At 38.9% G+C, this 18,023-nt stretch overlaps 1 protein-coding gene across 7 annotated transcripts in view; it reads left to right on the top strand.

The window, feature by feature from the left end:
* The window catches only part of LOC105689622 (collagen alpha-1(XVIII) chain), a 66,248-nt gene that overhangs the window by 47,061 nt on the left and 1,164 nt on the right, over positions 1-18,023 (top strand). The window contains exons 5-21 of one of the 7 annotated variants that reach the window (XM_020854384.2): positions 2,590-2,661; positions 9,202-9,267; positions 13,808-13,886; positions 14,008-14,135; positions 14,197-14,367; positions 14,678-14,875; positions 15,358-15,390; positions 15,547-15,907; positions 15,969-16,360; positions 16,470-16,478; positions 16,598-16,702; positions 16,781-17,042; positions 17,154-17,228; positions 17,356-17,453; positions 17,521-17,613; positions 17,740-17,862; positions 17,983-17,997. In XM_020854384.2, the coding sequence (XP_020710043.2) occupies positions 2,590-2,661; positions 9,202-9,267; positions 13,808-13,886; positions 14,008-14,135; positions 14,197-14,367; positions 14,678-14,875; positions 15,358-15,390; positions 15,547-15,907; positions 15,969-16,360; positions 16,470-16,478; positions 16,598-16,702; positions 16,781-17,042; positions 17,154-17,228; positions 17,356-17,453; positions 17,521-17,613; positions 17,740-17,862; positions 17,983-17,997 (2,280 nt within the window). The remainder of the gene's footprint in view (positions 1-2,589; positions 2,662-9,201; positions 9,268-13,807; positions 13,887-14,007; positions 14,136-14,196; positions 14,368-14,677; positions 14,876-15,357; positions 15,391-15,546; positions 15,908-15,968; positions 16,361-16,469; positions 16,479-16,597; positions 16,703-16,780; positions 17,043-17,153; positions 17,229-17,355; positions 17,454-17,520; positions 17,614-17,739; positions 17,863-17,982; positions 17,998-18,023) is intronic. The other 6 variants (XM_048658866.1, XM_020854388.2, XM_020854387.2 and 3 more) reach the window with 6 other exon arrangements.

An 18,023-nucleotide genomic window follows, 5' to 3' on the forward strand; every position in this document is an offset into this window, starting at 1 on the left:
TGTATAATACGATTTCATTGAATTGCCATTCGTTTCAAACTCAGTGCGTGACGACGTTATGTGGATTCGGTAAAATCCACAATTTACCTTCACACAAATACGTGTGCGACATCAATATTTCAATTATTATTTCCACGTGTACACCAGAGCCATAACACACGGCGACGGTAGAAGCTTTATTTCATCTGCATGAATAAAAGCCAAAGCCGGGTCACGTGCGCTGCCCGCAGAAAGCTCATAAAGTAAAAAACGAGGGAACGATTTTTTCTTCTCTAGTTCTATTTTATTTTATTTTTTTATTTTTCCCCCCTTCAAGAATCGACTGTACCTCGATCAACCTTTGGTATACACTCATTCTTTATACCATTTAAACGTATGCAATCACGACTGCGATTTAATATGAAATACAAAAGAGTACGTGCATTTTTTAAAGAGAATTTTCCAATGAAAATGCTTCGTCAAATTAGCTTGAAATCAAACGCAGGCTATGGACCTTATTGATAGAGCTCTATATCCGGAATCAATTCACAGCCGGAAACCCGTACCGATATCCGGGCGTAGGTACGTACAAAAATCTAATAAAGCTCAATAAAAACCCGTTCGCTTTTTCACCTCCTGGTAACAATGTCAGGAATGAAACGACGAAAGAAAATAGAATCGATTTCGGTCGAGTATAGATTTTAAAAAACGGAAATTTACAAAAAAAAATCTACAAACAACGATAACAAACGATACGTAATATTACGTGTACGACAATCTTCTCCGAAACAAAAATGAATACGATACATCCACACATCGTACGTGCGCAGAAATTTTGAATTTAGCTTTCCGTAATTGTCTCATAAATTTATAATCGCTTGGGAAATTGGTGATTTAGGACATGGTTACGTATCTGAGGACCCTTACCGGGACGGCAATAAGGCGCGGTAAACGATAAGGGGATGGACCAGAAAACAAGCGAATATAAAAAGAAAGAATTTCGCGGAACAAAAGCCGCAGGTATAAAATACACACGTGTAAAGGGAATTCGGTAGACAATGGTCGAACAAGTGGAGGAGGTGCGATGTAGCACGAGGAGCGCAGCGTTACATTTTTTATCGAGATAATCCCCGATGCTTTGCTCCCTGTATCACGGGTATAAATATCTGTGTGAAAAGGTATACGTATAATGCATCGTTATCAAGATCCATCTGATCAGATAAAATTCGATTTATGCAGTAAGTTCACACAAATATACACACGTGGTACTCGCATAGTTAACCGCATGCGACGATACCCACCCACCAAAAATCTTAAAAGTGGAAAGTTTTTTCTTTATCGATCATTCTTTCCTACAACGTTTTTCCATTTTGGATTATCGCGATTTTCGTGCTCGAGGAGAAAATATGGAAAAAGAGAAGATAAAAATATGATCCCATTACATCACGTATTTCTTTGCCCCTCCCCCGCATATTAGTGGAGTGGCCGACGGTTGTTCACTTTATATGCTCGCACGCGGGTTTGCCCCGCAGAGACCAACTCAGGAGAAGACAGTCATCTCTAAGCAATCGCTCGCATCGCTCGAGCGTGAAATCATTTATTCGAATGACGATACACCGCGATTGTCGCAGCGAATCAATCGCGAAAAATTTCTGTTGAAATTGACGGAGAGACAAAATTTTCTTTTTTCTTTTTATACGTATAAATAAAAATTAAATATGAAAAACCGAACGAAAATTTCGAGTGGTGACCATCCCGACAGGTCGTAATCAGGATCACGAAAAAAAAAGAACGAAAAAATCGAGTTTTTGTAAATTGAAAAAAAAAAAAAAAAAAAGAAAGGAAAAGAAAGGAAAAGACTCAAGTATAGGGTTGATTGATGTCCATTGATTTTATCGTGAAAATTCGATTAATTTACTTTGGACGCTGTTACACGCTGCCGCTTTGGACCGCGCGATTTAAAATTTTCGGGGTTTCGATGGAACGTAAAATATGAAGCTACACGAAGACCAGGTGTGAACGATAGCAAAGGAAGATCAAACACGTCGTTCGATATAAATCAATAACTTTACACGGAGTATAAATTGTTTTCGTAACGAGCATTTCGGGGTCTGCCCTCTTGTTAAATCTTACTTCTAATTACAGCTATATATATCCGAGCCCTCTGGGTATTCGAAACGCCCACAATCCGAGTCTACCGTACAACTACCCATACAATATATGCATAATTTGAACAGATATAGTACAGTGCAGTGAATTGAAGAAGGATTAAAAAAAAAACCAGAAAAAGAAAAAATTGGAAAACGAACCGAATGTGTGAACATTTTTTTCACTACAATCACCTGTTTGAGGATTATAAAAATGTGGTATATACTATGTACGAAGTATGATATAAATTTTGTCGTGTAATTAAAATTGAATTTGAACAATCATCGAAATTTTAATGAAGCTTCATTATTTCGACGGTGTATGATATTTCTGACCGTGTTCGCAATTCGGATATATACGTTGTATAATTTATCAATTTCCTTCCTTAACGAGACTCTTTCGAAAATGGTGAATTTCATAACGAGGTTGATATTTAACTATTTTTTGATTATTTCTTTGAAGGGGACACTTCAAACGCTTAAAATTTATTCAGGACACCCTCAGGATCTGGTGAGATGCGATAGCGACATTGCCGTAAGTACTTCAAAACATCTACCTACCTACCCGATAACGATCGAAAACATTCAACGCAATATCTCCTCACTCTTTTAAAAATTAAAAAACAAAAATCAATACTCGAAATAAAAATCAGAGAAACAAACTCGTCGAAGAACACGTTCTACGAAATCGCGAAACCGGTCACATAACGAGTCATTTGATACAATTAAATCTTTCCTATGAAAAAGAAGAGTCCGAAGTTTGATTCAATTTTGTCGCATCATTTCATCGGATTTCTTTATCCTAATAATAATTAGAATAAATCAAAATCCTGTACATAGTACCAAGTTGATAAAGGTCGAAAATTCCAAAGGATGTTGGAGGATAATTTACTTTTTACTTTTACTCACTTACTTTCGGACAGATATCGAAGAATTGCAGTTTCGATCCTCCTCCAATGAATAGGGGAGTTAAAAGGGGAGGCAAACCGGGCTACTTGGGGAAAGCCCGAATTTTTTTCACCCTCATTTGTAGTTGAAGTAGATGAGAAAAAGATTTTCAGTTACCATGAGAGAAAAAAATTTCTACGGGCTAAACGGGCCACCCTCTACAAGAAAGTGGAGATAAGAAAATTTTGGGGTAACCAGTTCCGCCCCCCTGCCCCAAAATTATTGCCGGCGAAATTTCATCCGCGCTCACTCGTCGTACACGTAGAAAAGATTTCAGTGTGCGTGGACAGAAAAATTCACCGAATATTAGTAATTAGAAATGTTAATCACATGATAAACGTGCGCGCAAAGTGAAGTAAATGTATTATACCAATAAGTTAATCAGCAATCGCATAAGTTTGTTGTTTCTGTATACCCGACGTATGCCTGCTGAAGTAGCAGAAGCAGCAACAAATGCAGCAGCAGCAGCAGCAGCAGCAGCGGCTCTTTGCCGGCTGAGTTTACCGCTGCACAGCTACTATATTTGAACTTGTAATAAGTCATCACCGTCTAATCGCAGTGCAAACTAAAATGTATACGAGTATCATACACGCATTTCCGTATAGATTGAACAGTACATATAATTATAACCGTCATTTCCAAAACCACTTTACACGTGTGTAATATTTCACGGAATTCATTCAACGAAATTTTCAACGAATACGACGACTCCGAGTTTCTCGCATGCACGCGTTTTCAAACGATCCGAAAACCATCAAAAGCCGAATGTTCGTAACCCGGAACTTGCGTGGCGGTAAAAAAATGACCATCGTGATATATACTCACAATTAAAACTTGTGGTCTTTTTTTTTTAGTATCATTCACACGGAATTTCAATGAAGAGACGTGGATCAAAGTTCAAAATTTCAAAAATTCATATAACGACCATTTGAGCTGGAAACGATTTTTTTTTTTTTTTTTTTGTGATTATGTAGCATACGCGTGATACACGTGTACAACCAATTAAAGCGCAAAAGTTTTATATTGAATACGCTATAAATTTCGCCAATTTAAAATACGAATTTGAATTTCAAATATCTGCGCCCCCGCGAGTCGCGACTATATCACAGAAAATCTGTGTTTATTTAATTAAATACTTCATTTTTTCAGCGCACATAAAATTGAAAGAAGTAAAAAAGTATATGTCTTGCATCACGAATTTATAGAATTATGTCTCCGCGTTTCAACGCTATTGATAGGTATACGTTACGATAGAATTTCTTACGACCCAATCAAGGCGGATATAATTAGAAGGAAAAAAAGAAAAATTATTCCCACCAACAGCTGCGGGGCAGTTCCTCGGTTTGGATTGAAAATTTTTTCGTAAAAATAAAGCTATTCCAAAAATATATAGAATCATAATTATTTTCCAGCCACGTATACTCGTTACAAATTACATCCTATCGCGTGTGATTCGTCATATTTTAATCAGTCGCAGTTTTAACAAACGTACTTTTAATTAAAACGTACACTTCGTACGATACACATACGCGATGATAACATCGCGAAAAGGGCTTCAACCTGCACTAAAAAAGGTGACGGCAGCTATGTAGAAAGAGGAAGAGGGAAGAGGCGGAGAGGAAGGTTGAGAGGGAGGACGGGGTTAATACGGCCTGCATTTGTTTAGTGGTCAACCAATTTGTAGAGGCAATTTATACGTAGAAGAGACGTCAACACGTAGTTATTAAGTGCCGACCGCACTCGACCTCCTCCCTTCCCAACCTACCGGGTGGTTCAAATAAATCCAATTTATTCCAACATCGGTCAATATCAGCTCAGAAAAAAAAAAAAAGAAAATAGAAAAAAAAAATCGAGAATACCGTCCTCACGTATCCTCATATACAGTAAATGAATCCGATACCTCCAATTTTAATAAATGCGGCACTGATAATATACACAGTATGATGTGACGATAATTGATTGTCAATTTTAGTTCACAACGTTCCTTCGAGTTCATTCGTTTTATTTTTTTTCCCTCTCAACATTCGACGAAAAAATAAATAAATTGGTCGGACCTTCGCCATACCTTAAAAAAGACTTTGAAGTTATTTTTGGTTTTTTTTTTTTTTTGTTTTCACGAAGTGAGAACGGCTATATGATATTATTATGCCACCATCACTTAAGGGTCCCTCTACTTTGAAAAATAAAGGGCCCCAATTTTCTCACCTGCTTTATAATATATAACTCAAAAAAGAAAAAAAAGGTACTGTGTTATATACATAGATATACGTATTACACATATATATATCTTTATATTCTTCAGGTATATGAACGTACCAATTTCCACTATCTCATCGAGAAGCGAAGAGCTGTAACCCAAAATTTATTTATTATCCACTCAACTCTCTTCCCCTTCCTTTTCCCTTTTCCCCCCTCAAGTCAAACTCCCCGTTTAGGACGAACCGTATAATAAATTCGCCCCGTATTACATCTTGTAAGAAATTTTTTCCTCACTACTCGTCGCTGTTATTATTATCATCGTTGATACAATTATTTTCCAAGTACATCTTTACAACGCGATCCGTATCAAACGTACGTGCAAACTTAGGACGTAAAAAATCTCGATACCTACCATCGAACGAGATGGAGATAAAACTGGATGATAATTTCACGGTACGAAGAATTGAAAAAAAAAAAATAGATTAATTTATTAATATTCATGCAACAATATCCTGATAGATATTCTAAAAACGTCAATCAATCCGAATACCCGATCAGAAACTGTCGATCAACGTTGTAGATTGAGACGAGAAAACAAGAAAAGAGGCAAAAGCAAAAAAAACTCCCGGCAAGAAAGTCCTGTTAATTACTCGCGCTTGTTGAATGACGAAAGTTGACATATACACTATACGTACATTAATAGCCCGCGGGTAATTCATCGTACAAATGAACGTTAGAAATAAAGAGGAAACAAATTTGAAACCAGACAAAAACGAAGATAAATTTTTATCCATACATCGGTTGCGCGCGTTCCATATATGCACGATCGTACAATAAAAGGATAAAGTTCACCGCGCGCGACTTTGAAAACGATGTAATAATCGTATTCGGCTAATGGAAGAAAAAAAAAAAAACAAAAAAAAAAAAACACAAATCACAGAGCCAAGTTTGATCGAACGACTAAATTAAAGGGCGGACGTGTTAGCCGAATAAAATAATGAGACAGGAGTTTTTCGACGCTTTGTTTTTTTTTTTTTTTTTCAAATTTTTTAATTCGTTTCTCTCTTCAACGTCTCCATCGGCGATACCGAGAGAGAGACTCAACGAAGTCATGGGCTCGTCCATGAAATTCCTGCGGCGTGCCGACATCGTAAGGCACGCGTGACAGGCGCGAATGGAGATTGCGATCGAAACGAATCATTTATTTACATCTCCGCGATATGTCGCAATATGACGTACCGCGTTAGATCATCTTAAAAACCGATTAGAAACGTGAAAAAACGAACGAAAAAAAACAAATCTATGTCGATCATACGTAAGGACGGTGAGAGCAGAGCCCATTGTGCAAAAACAAAAAAAAAAAAAGGAAAAAAATCATCACGTAGGTCTCGAAAATTTTACGGCTATCAGTCTTCGGTTTCCCATTCCTGCTTCGAGAAGTTATACCTCATAATGCGTGTACTTTGAAGGTGCGTATTATAAACCTATTCGTATACTCGCAATTCGCCCGATCAAACAAGCTGTTCGCGGGACGATCTTTTGGACGAAAAAATTTTTCATTTCATGGTACGTTGAGCCCGACGGTTTAATACTGATTGTGAACTGACGATGAATCGCTGTCCTTATAAACGTAGGACGGAACCAGCGATCCTTGTAGCAAAATTTTCTTGCCACGTTTATCAGAGGTCTTTTTAAAATATATTATGTGTACCTATGTATTTTATCACGCCTTATTGCCGTTGATCTATTCTCCTCAGGGAAATAATTAATCCCCTTAGATCTCGAAGTACGTAGAGAAATAGGAAGTATATAAATCTAAATTTGTAGTTCGTACGGAATTAGACGTAAGATATATCGTGGTATAAATTGGTTTAGATTAGATAGACGTGCGTACCTATACAATTTTATGTAAACCTAAATCTTTAGAATTCTCGTGGGAATTCTAAACGGTGTAGGTAATTCTTGAAACTAGTGAAAGGCGGTTGAGTGAAATTTAACGAAGAAAAAATTTCATATCGGTTGTAAACCTCGTGCGTATGTATAATTATAAAATTACATACATACGTATAGGTATAAGCGTTCGACAAATGTAACGATATCATATTATACACCGCACGGTGGGACTTGTAAGATTCCGGACTAATTGTATACGTACAGCTGTAGGCACTTAAACTCCCATTGATAAGCAGACCGTATGGTAAACCGAACAGAAAAAAAGGAAAAAAAAACTTTTTACCACAGATATGGATGCACTTTTCAACTATTACTGCACGTAAGTATCTCTCTGCGGAGTACGTCGCTACAATTCAGACATGCTGTACGTATGTGATTCAATTTTTTTTTTTTTTTTTTTTTCTTTTCAAATAGTAACGGTATATTTTATTCCTCGTTAAATTTTTAATGTGAAAAATAAAATGACGGTTTCGAATTATAACGTTCAATCGTACAGTAGTTGGCGCCAAGGGTACGCGTTTCGAATAAAATAATCGATTGGCTTGATGGTTTAATAATAAATCAATTATTTGAACACCGGAAGTTGAATTTCTATAGCATACACGTGTTCCTTTATAGGCACTCGTAGTTACACTTATACGTAAGTACCTATGGATAACAACTATGTAAATGGTCTACGGGGATGTGAAATTCAAAGAGTTGTTTTATCGGACATTTATCGACCGATACATAGCTATAATTATTACACGTAAAATAGTCGTCGTGTGTGTGTGAGAGTATAGATATATGTATGTGAATGAGCGCAATTGTACGAAGGCTTCTGGCCCCATATGCCTATATTATATACAATTAAACATCGATACGGGTATGTGTAATGCGTATGCGAATCGCGGATACTTTAAACGTGATTCAACGACCCCCGCATGCCGAAGGATTGATTGACCGAATGTGATTGAACGATTAAAGATCGTTGACGTAATACGTGTACGCGAAAGCTCGCGTCATTTGTACGATATATACATAGCTAAATACGTTCCGTTGACGTTTCGCAGATCGCGATTGTATTACAATCGGTTCGTACACGTTATCGTAAAACCATTAACGCAATATACGATGGGACCTGCAGTTCAGAGTTATTTCATTGTAATCGTTGCTATGATTATCAATCGCATCGATTACCAAAATACTACAGGGGAGCCAGTTACATTTCACTCAAAAACCCTCCCAAAAAATAATCAGATAACAACAAATTTTTGGAAAGAGTAAAAAGGTGATTGAATTTTTTTAAAACACGTTTCACCAAACCAGGGGTTCTTGATGATCGATTTTTTTTTTTTTTTTTTTCTTCTCTCTTTCGGCAGAGGGTTGAAAATAAATGAAGGAGAATGTAGGTCACGCTTCTTCGGTTCTGGTAAATACACATGTAATGTGGATCGTATAAAAATAGTCGTACCATACGTGGTACTATTTCGTTCCTTATAATACTTCGTTTCGCATTTTTCGCACGTTTCTTTGACAAGCGAGTTGCTCACTGCTGCCTACTGCTGCTGCACTTTAAACTATACACGTATATGCAGAGTAAAGTTCCCATCGAAGAATAACGGTCACTGCACATCCATACCGTTGGTGTATACGTTTAAATGGGATATACTGAGAGCGGAGAGGAGAATAAGCTGGAGTTCGAAATATATACCCTTTTTCCCTCTTATTTTTCCCAACAATTCAGTTTTACTTCCAAATCCAATCGACTTGAAATACCTACGTATATATACCTATGTATAACGCGAGTCGTACCCCCCCGTATTGTACTCGTTCGCGTTTTGCATGAAAATTTACCCACTTCTGTTTTTTTTTGTTGTTTTTTTTTCAAAATCCTTGGAAAATTTCTATTTCCTACCATCATTCTCAACCTCAGAAATCGTCTCGCTCGAAAATGGTTTTTATTTTTCTGTCTAATTTACATTTTTCTTTGTAGAGTTTTGGAGAATTTTCAGGTTCTGGTTCAGGGGACGACGAATACGACCCAATAGATCGGCTATTCGTGAGTTCGTTACATTAATTTGCTTTTGATTTTGTTTGACAATTACTTTCCTCCTGTATGTTTTTTATCGTACCGCTTTTCTTTTCCTTACAATTCATATTTTTTTTTTTTGTTTTTGCGAATTTTTTTGTTCTTCTTTCCACCTCGTTCTATTGCGATATATCCCCTCCTTATACATATACGGCTGCATTATGTAACGCAAAATAAGCGATGAAAACTCGCACAGCACGTGTTTCCAGCACACCATTTATTAATGTCCACGTCCATTTTATGTGATTTTATGTGCTTATTCATATTCGCTCGGATTTATTCGCATCTCATTGATTTTGTATTATAATTATACATTTATGCGGTATTACCATGGTTTTGTATGTTTTACGCAATAAATCGCATTACATTTTGTCCATTTCATTTATCGAACGATTAATCGATTCAATTATTTTTTACTTTCCGTTCGCGATGAACAAAACTGAAGACACGATTTTTTGTTCAGGTTGATTGCAACGCATTTCGGGCCACGAAAATGTATTCTGCATTCACATACACCCACACACACACACACACCATCTGATATGCATATCACATTCGTAATCGAAATTGTTGTGTCATGTACATAATACATATTTGGAATTTAATGTACTCAAAGTAAATATCAATGCACACGACGTATGTGTGTATTCGTCCGGTAATCAAACAACGATTTTGGTCGAAATCGTGAAAATTACGGAAGGTAAAAAAAAAAAATAAAACAAAATGAATCAAACAAATAGATAAAGAAGTGAATTTGCAGCTGCAACGGGCGATCAATATTTACCCACTTCTCGTTTCACGGTTGATAAATCTGAACGTGCATAATTCACCGTATTACATGAAATATACGCCGTTTCAATGTAAAACAAAAAAAGGACAATAGTCGCGATTGGACGTCAAAACTGTTTAAAAAAAAAAAATTAACATCGTCACCTGATCGTTCATGGATAAAAAAATTAATTACTTTTTTCCAATGAATGAAAGAAAATCTGTCTATTACGTAATATAGAAGATAGTATTATGTACACAAGCGATTTCTCGGAGGCGACAATTTCGGGATAATGCCACACCGCGTCAAGTTTAATAGAAATCTTGCACTGGAAACTATGCAGCATAAAATTTATGCAGGAATTGTTTCAAACGAAGTATGACGATATTATCTGTGATTGATTAATTGCTCCTCACCATTGTAACCGATATGTCATCGGTCTCACATTACCCCACATACCACGGACACCCACGGGATATGCTCAGAAAACTGGTGTGAAATGTTGAAAAACTTTCAGTCGCTCTTAGAAATATTCTCATAAAGATATTTTCCCATCGCCGAAGAACGTGATCTCGAGAATATAATTGAGTTAAAAAAAAGTTATCAGGAATAATTATTAGTTTTACGATCATTACACGGTTTTTTGTTATTTAGTTCAACTCTTTCAGGTTGAACGTTTTCATCCCTCTTCCGTTTTACGGTTCTTTTTTTTTTTTTTTTTTTGAAATCATAACACCCGCTGGGTACGCACTACACACGGACGTAATGTCAGAGAAGATTATGAATTTAATTTCAACCCGTTGCCAAATATTTATTTCATATGGGTAAACAAAAATTTTCAAAGGTTTGTGTCAACTGGAAAATTGGGATGGGCACCTTCTACGACACACGTATATAACCCTTATCCCTCACCCGAATCAGACGATCGATCAAATAGATTTATGTATCATTATCTCGTACCACAAATAATATATTTGTTTGATAGAAATCTCTGATTTTTCATAAAAATCAAATACGCCGAATAACAATGTAGAGTAACGAACGCGACGGAGGAAAGTGACCGAATAGAATCTTTATACGATGAGAAAATTTAGTCAAAATTCAACGGACTTCGTACGTGAGAATATAATAAGGACGGTGTCTTTTTCCACGACATTCGATCAATCTTCTCCCCTACACACCTGGGTATCATACCTTTCTTAATCTGGGGTTGACGAAATTGAAGGAGTTTCAGGGTAGATGAAATACAATCAATCAGAAATGTAATCGATACATATTCCTGGTTAGATTTTCATCTCGAGACACGAAAATTGAACGACACGAAGACGTCATTTCGAGGACCATCATCCCACCAAAATGATACAACGGACGATACGCTGAAAAACAATCCGATTTGCATGCGACTATTTCCGCGTTCGAGAAGTTCAGGCGGACCAAAATTCAAACTATACCATATATAATTTAGATCGTTCACTCGATCGAAGTATAATGCAACCGATCCTCCGGGAATCGATCTGAACGTTCGTATCACACAGCCGACAATACGCGCACGTATGTGCGCCTACATTACAAGTATATCGAAACGCGATGTTACACGGTGTACTTACGGTAGGAAATATACTTCCGATCGTACATACCTCTACGTACGAATCCTCGTACACGGTTTACATAAAGGGTGTATTTTGTACGCACCGTATGGCCGGTCAAACATCGCGAGATGCGTTAACCGTGCACAATGTGTACCAATGATTGCTTCCTCGACGAGCGGAATATCACACATCCGTTTACCCTCTAAACACACAGAGATGAAACTGCAGAAACTGAAACCAAATAATATTCAGCCATCGAGGATGATGATGACGTCGGTGTTCGTTCGGTAAAATATAATCAATTTTGCGCTTTGATGACTGGGGGGGGGGGTATCATCTCACCCTCACGTAATACCGTGTTTTCAGCCTCATTATTATTAATTTAATCGAAACTCTTTGTTACTCGATAAAAACAAGGATATTTTCTTTTTTTCTATATCATCCGTAATCGACGAACTCATTTCATCTCGATTTCATCGGATCGGAGTGAAAATTACGTGGCGAAAAGACAAGCCGGAATTTTCAACAATATCAAAAATACTCTATAACGATGCGCTCCGGAATAGAAAGAAGTTCAAAGCAAACCGAAGATCGATGGATGATTCGGATCGTGGTTGGGTTAACGTGAATTACTCTATGTACAGCGCGTTCCACGTATGTACTACAATTACAGTTTGTTTATGTAGTTTCCCTCAATCGAACAATTAATCTCTAGCTCTATAGACTCACGCTGTAAGGTACGCCACAATCTGGTTAGCTGATCTGTATAATATGATATACACACAGAATCTGTACACACCCATATAATCTCTCTATGTACCAACATATACATATATATTATATACGAGTACTATGGGTTCGATTTGAACAAGTAAAAGCTGGTAGTTGGAGACGCGAGTTGATCCCGTTGCAGCGGCAGCAGGTGGAACAACGAGAACTCGACGAGCTCCGTATCTATTCCGTAAACAACATCGTCTAAAAAATTAACCGCTCGCAACAAGTCACATATTCGCAATTATTGTTGACATCGTGTTGGGAGTGATGCAACATAACGAACACAACACGTATAAATCCATTCATTGTATACCCCCCGCGGTACGCTAATTATGCCCATATCGTTATAATACCGCGGACAATGCGATACCCTTCGATACGTACGTCATCGCTATCCCCATTGTACATGAGTCAATGTAATTTTCAAATGGATCACGATACGAATCGATATTTATATCGCGTGTATACGTCATCGTCGTACCACGAATCCGTAACATTGTGCTAATTTTTTGACTTTCGTTAATGCCCGTTTGTAATTTTATTTTCTTTTTGTTTTTTTTGTTTTTTTCGATCAACCGATAGAAATCGAGCAACGACAAAAGAGTTACGTGCAGGTGAATCGAATTACGCTGCACGACGGCAGAAATATGAGTTGAATCCAGCGATGAAAATTAGTCCCCGCGAGGAGTGTTACGTACATATGAGTACGTACATACATATGTACATGGATATATGTATGTACGTAGAATGCGGTGCAGAGTTTAAGTTGGGCAAAAGTGCTCGAGGGGACAGTCGCCGAGGACCCGACTGTATATTATAATCCAAAACACGCGCCACCGCTCGTTTCAAACTATAGAATATATGAGATATTATGCATGAACTTGCAAGTTTCCAACATCTATCTACACGCTGTAGGAAGAGGGTTGGGGGTGTATTAACTAAACTGCTTATAATCGCTTATTATAACAATCTTGATACCCTTGCAGACGATACGCCTAAGCTACTTTCCACCTGATGTTGTTATACGTTCTCGCTGTTACCCGTCTTTCCCGCATATCTACGGACCTCAGTAACTACATGTGTCCGGAAACTAATAGGACATAAATTCCAAACTTCCTTACACCGTACATACACCATGAGCTGCATAATACATTACACACGATTATCGGTATAATTATCAATAGCTCTGTATGCAACGATCCATTTTTTCAAAAATCCAGCATAAATGTTCAAAAATAAGCTCGGAATCGTTCGATATACCTACGCACCTGTATGGGGGATGCTCGATTCGTGGCGTTGATAATAAACCGCTTGAATTTTGATTGTTTGTACCTTCTTGGTATCCCTATAAGTGATCTAACGTCTTTACAAATTATAGATAGTGGACGATGAGGATGAAGGTGCCGAGGTTAAACCACCCCCACCTTTTATCGCACCACCCCCACCAAATCCCGAGTGTAAGTAAAATTGAAAATGTTATTTTACCTCGTTGAAATGGATGTCCAAAATAAATGGCGATTCCCCCTTTTTTTTATATCCTTCGAAAACAGAATTGAATGGTTTTTTTTTTTTGTACAGCCAAAGGATTGAAGGGAGAAAAAGGCGACAAGGGAGAGAAAGGAGAAAGTATTCAAGGACCTCCGGGATCGCCTGGACCGCCTGGACCGCCAGGAATATCTGGAACCATCCTGGAGAATCCAGATGGGGTAAATTATTTAAAATCGTATATGGATATACCTGATAATTAATCGCGTATGTTTATCGCAGGGGAAAGCGGGTCCTCCGGGTCCACAGGGACCAAAAGGGGACACAGGTACGTGTTCTTGTAACACATCGGCTCTAATGTCCTCCTTCACGATGCCGAAAATGATCCAGGGAGAAAAGGGAGAACCTGGTATACCGGGGAGCGAAGGGAAACAAGGTCAAATGGGATTAACGGTGAGGGGAGAACATGGGTTGAATAAATCCCGGGGTTATATAGACTACAATTCCAATTTCTAAGAATGTCGAAACTCCCTCGAAGACGATCCAATTCCCTGATGAGGCGATAAGAAACAAAAAAAAAGAAAAAAAAAAAACATACCAAACAACACAACCAAGCAATCTCAAGTCACGTGTTCGGTGACGTACGAAATAATTAACGAATAAAAAGTTTTGATCAAGTTTTCTCACCTCTTCCCTTCCTTTTCGGGGGGAACAAAACTTACACTCGGACGCCCTTTTCACGGACTAACTTTCGAAATCGTAGGGTGCAGCTGGACCTCCTGGTGAGCGAGGTCAACAGGGGGCGGTGGGTCCGAAGGGCAATACAGGTAACGTCGGAGCTCAAGGTCCGGAAGGGCCACAGGGTCAAAAAGGAGAACCCGGCAGGGACGGTGTTCCCGGAGAAAAAGGGGCCGAAGGTCCACCCGGTCCTCCTGGGAAGGGTGAAATTTCCGGATACGATGTAAGTAATTGATCAATACAACCGACCCTTCAACATTATTAGGAAGCGCAATCCACGATCGGAAAACTATTAATTGTTTCGAGGCGGTATTACATCCAAACTCTGGATAATTACTTGTCTACTACGTAATATGAGTTTTGAACAAGGAGAATGGAATTCGCCATAACGATTAAATTGATGAAAATTTGGTTGTTCATAATTGCGTCTGATCCCCTCAAAGTATATCAGCGATTGTTGAAATCACCGGTGATCTGATAATAGGCACTACTGTAATGACGTGAACAATTTTACGAGGGCAACAGGTGGAGAAACTCATGAGAAAAAGATAGTTCGAAATTTGGCTGTCTACCGAACGTGGAGTCGGATTATTTCCTAGATTCCGTGAATTTCACAATACTCAATTTTCCCACTGCTTAGTTATAATATACTGAAACTACTATGAAAGCAACATTGTATTATCGCATTATTAATTCATAACGCAGCCTAGTTGGAAACCAAGAAGTATAATCTACAGGGTAAGTGAAACTCACGATACCCAGAGAAATGGAAATCACAGAATTGCGAATGAATTAATTAGACGAGTATTATAATTAACTGACAATGAAATGTCGAATCTTTTTCTGTTTCAATTTTTACCTGCATAATTACCTGTTTGCTGCTTCGCTAATTAGACGGAGGGAATAACGATGCGTCCTGGACTTCCGGGGCAAAAAGGTGATCCTGGTACTCCTGGTAGTTCCGGTCCTAAAGGAGAGCCAGGAGTTACAGGAGTGAAGGGATCAAAAGGAGAACTCGGTCAGAAGGGTGTAAAGGGTGACAACGGTAAAGACGGTGCTGTAGGGGTTCAAGGATTTAAAGGTGAGCCTGGGGCTCCCGGAGCTGCCGGACTTCCAGGTGCTCCAGGGGAAAACGCTAGACCAGCCGAGAAAGGTAGTAAAGGAGATGCTGGACCGGAAGGGAAAATGGGACCGGCAGGACCCCCCGGGCCCCCCGGACCGAAGTCGGAAGGAGGAATCAATGTTGGGGAAATAGGTAAAATGACGAAAATTTTTTGAAAATTCCTAGAATCAATTCTAATCTCATCACTAACCAGGTCCAGGTGAAAAAGGCGACAAGGGAGACAAGGGCGATTTGGGTTATAAGGGCGATCTGGGTCTGAAGGGTGAAAAAGGTGATACCGGAGATTCGGGACCAGCGGGAATTCCAGGCGTCAACGGGATCCAGGGTCCTCAAGGCAACAAGGGAGAGCCCGGAAGAGACGGGACTCCAGGTGCCAGCGGAACATCGGGAATGAAGGGAGAAAGAGGAGAGCAAGGACCTCCAGGAGTCACCGCCATTGCTGGGCCAGGAGATTACGTTACAATTAAGGGAGAAAAAGGAGCTGAGGGAAAAAGAGGGAGGAGAGGGAGACCGGGAGCTCCGGGACCCGTCGGACCACCGGGAAAAAGTGGAATCAACGGGGAAATCGGACTTCCAGGATTCATGGTAGGATTTCAAAATCAATTATCATAATATATGAAGATAGATTTTTCCCGAATCACGTTATACCTGTTGATACTCATATTTCGTTGTGTCCATCAAACGTTTGCCAAAGAATGGAAAGGTGAGTGATTTTTCTGGAAAAAACACATCCTTTGTCCTCGTTCGTCTCGCCGAAAACCTTTTTCTCTGCTCACAATAACGGCGGACCATTCTAAATGTTATTTATTTTTTTTTCAACAGGGTCGACCCGGACAACCAGGAGTCCCTGGAAATCCAGGAGCAACGGGAGAAAAAGGAAACAAGGGAGATCCGGGCGCACCGAGTCCTTACGGACTTTCAGTTGGGGTAAGAACAAATTCATAATCGAAAAAACCGTTCAACCGTGTGTAGAAAAGAGTTGAAAAAAAGAATCATACCCAACAGGTTAAAGGAGATAAAGGCGATCCAGGGTTCCCCGGAATTCCTGGAACACCGGGTCGCGATGGGCAGCGAGGTCATCCGGGACCGCCTGGTCCGGCTGGTCCAGCTTCTCAAGGGAAATTCATTCCGGTTCCTGGACCGCCAGGACCTCCTGGGCCCCCAGGATCACCAGGATTATCTTTGATCGGTCAAAAAGGAGAACCCGGAATCGGGAGAAGCCATATTTTCATGGAAAGAGGGGACGGTTATTACGGCTCTAGACAAGGTACGAAATTAAATAATCTTATCTTGAAAAAAAAAAAAAAAAAATGTTGAGAAACCGGCTACTAAAAAAAAAAAAAAAACCTATTTCTTACGCTGCGTGTTAAATTATAAGGACCAAGAAGCAGTTTAGATGAATTAAAAGCTCTCAGAGAGTTGAAACAGCTGAAGGAACTCAAAGAGCATTACGGTAAAGTATACGAATCGTATATTTTGATAAGACCGAAAAACTGCTGAAAATTCGAATCCATTTCGACAAAATAATCACGTCATTCAGTTTTCTCAAATTTTTCACGAACAAATTAACAAAATTTCAGGATCGGGAACTATCGCTACCAGAGGTCCTGCTTCAGAAAGTACAACAAAAATTGTCCCCGGAGCGGTGACGTTCCAAAACACCGACGCAATGACAAAAGTAAGAGTGCGTAATGGATTAAAAAATCTTACCAACATGAATCATGATTTTCAATTTACTTTTTCAGATGTCGGCTGTCAGTCAAGTTGGAACTTTGGCTTACATAATAGACGAAGAAGCGTTGCTAGTGAGGGTGAATAACGGATGGCAATACATCGCTGTGAGTATACGAGTGGAAATGCAGTGGAAATATTTGATGGAAAAATATGAAAATTAATTTAATCCAAATTATATCTACCGTCTTCAGTTCAACGCACCTGTTGATTGTTTCTTTTCTTTGTATCAGCTGGGCTCTCTGCTCCCCATAACAACTCCGGCTCCACCGACCACAGCACCACCCCCGGTGAAGGCACCGTTCGAAGCGTCGAATCTGATAAATCAAATTCCTTTAAAAACTGACGGGACAGGAGTAAGCAAAAAAAAAAAAACAAATACATTATTCTACTCTAACCCTGATATTCTTATCAATTAATATTACGTTCATCAAATACAATATATTAACTTTTCTCCATCCATCGCCGCATCCCAGTGGTACCCGAAAATGGTAAGGTCCTCATTTAATATAGACTG

This window comes from Athalia rosae, chromosome 7 (genome assembly GCF_917208135.1).
Source record: "Athalia rosae chromosome 7, iyAthRosa1.1, whole genome shotgun sequence".
In the NCBI taxonomy this organism is placed as follows: domain Eukaryota; kingdom Metazoa; phylum Arthropoda; class Insecta; order Hymenoptera; family Athaliidae; genus Athalia; species Athalia rosae.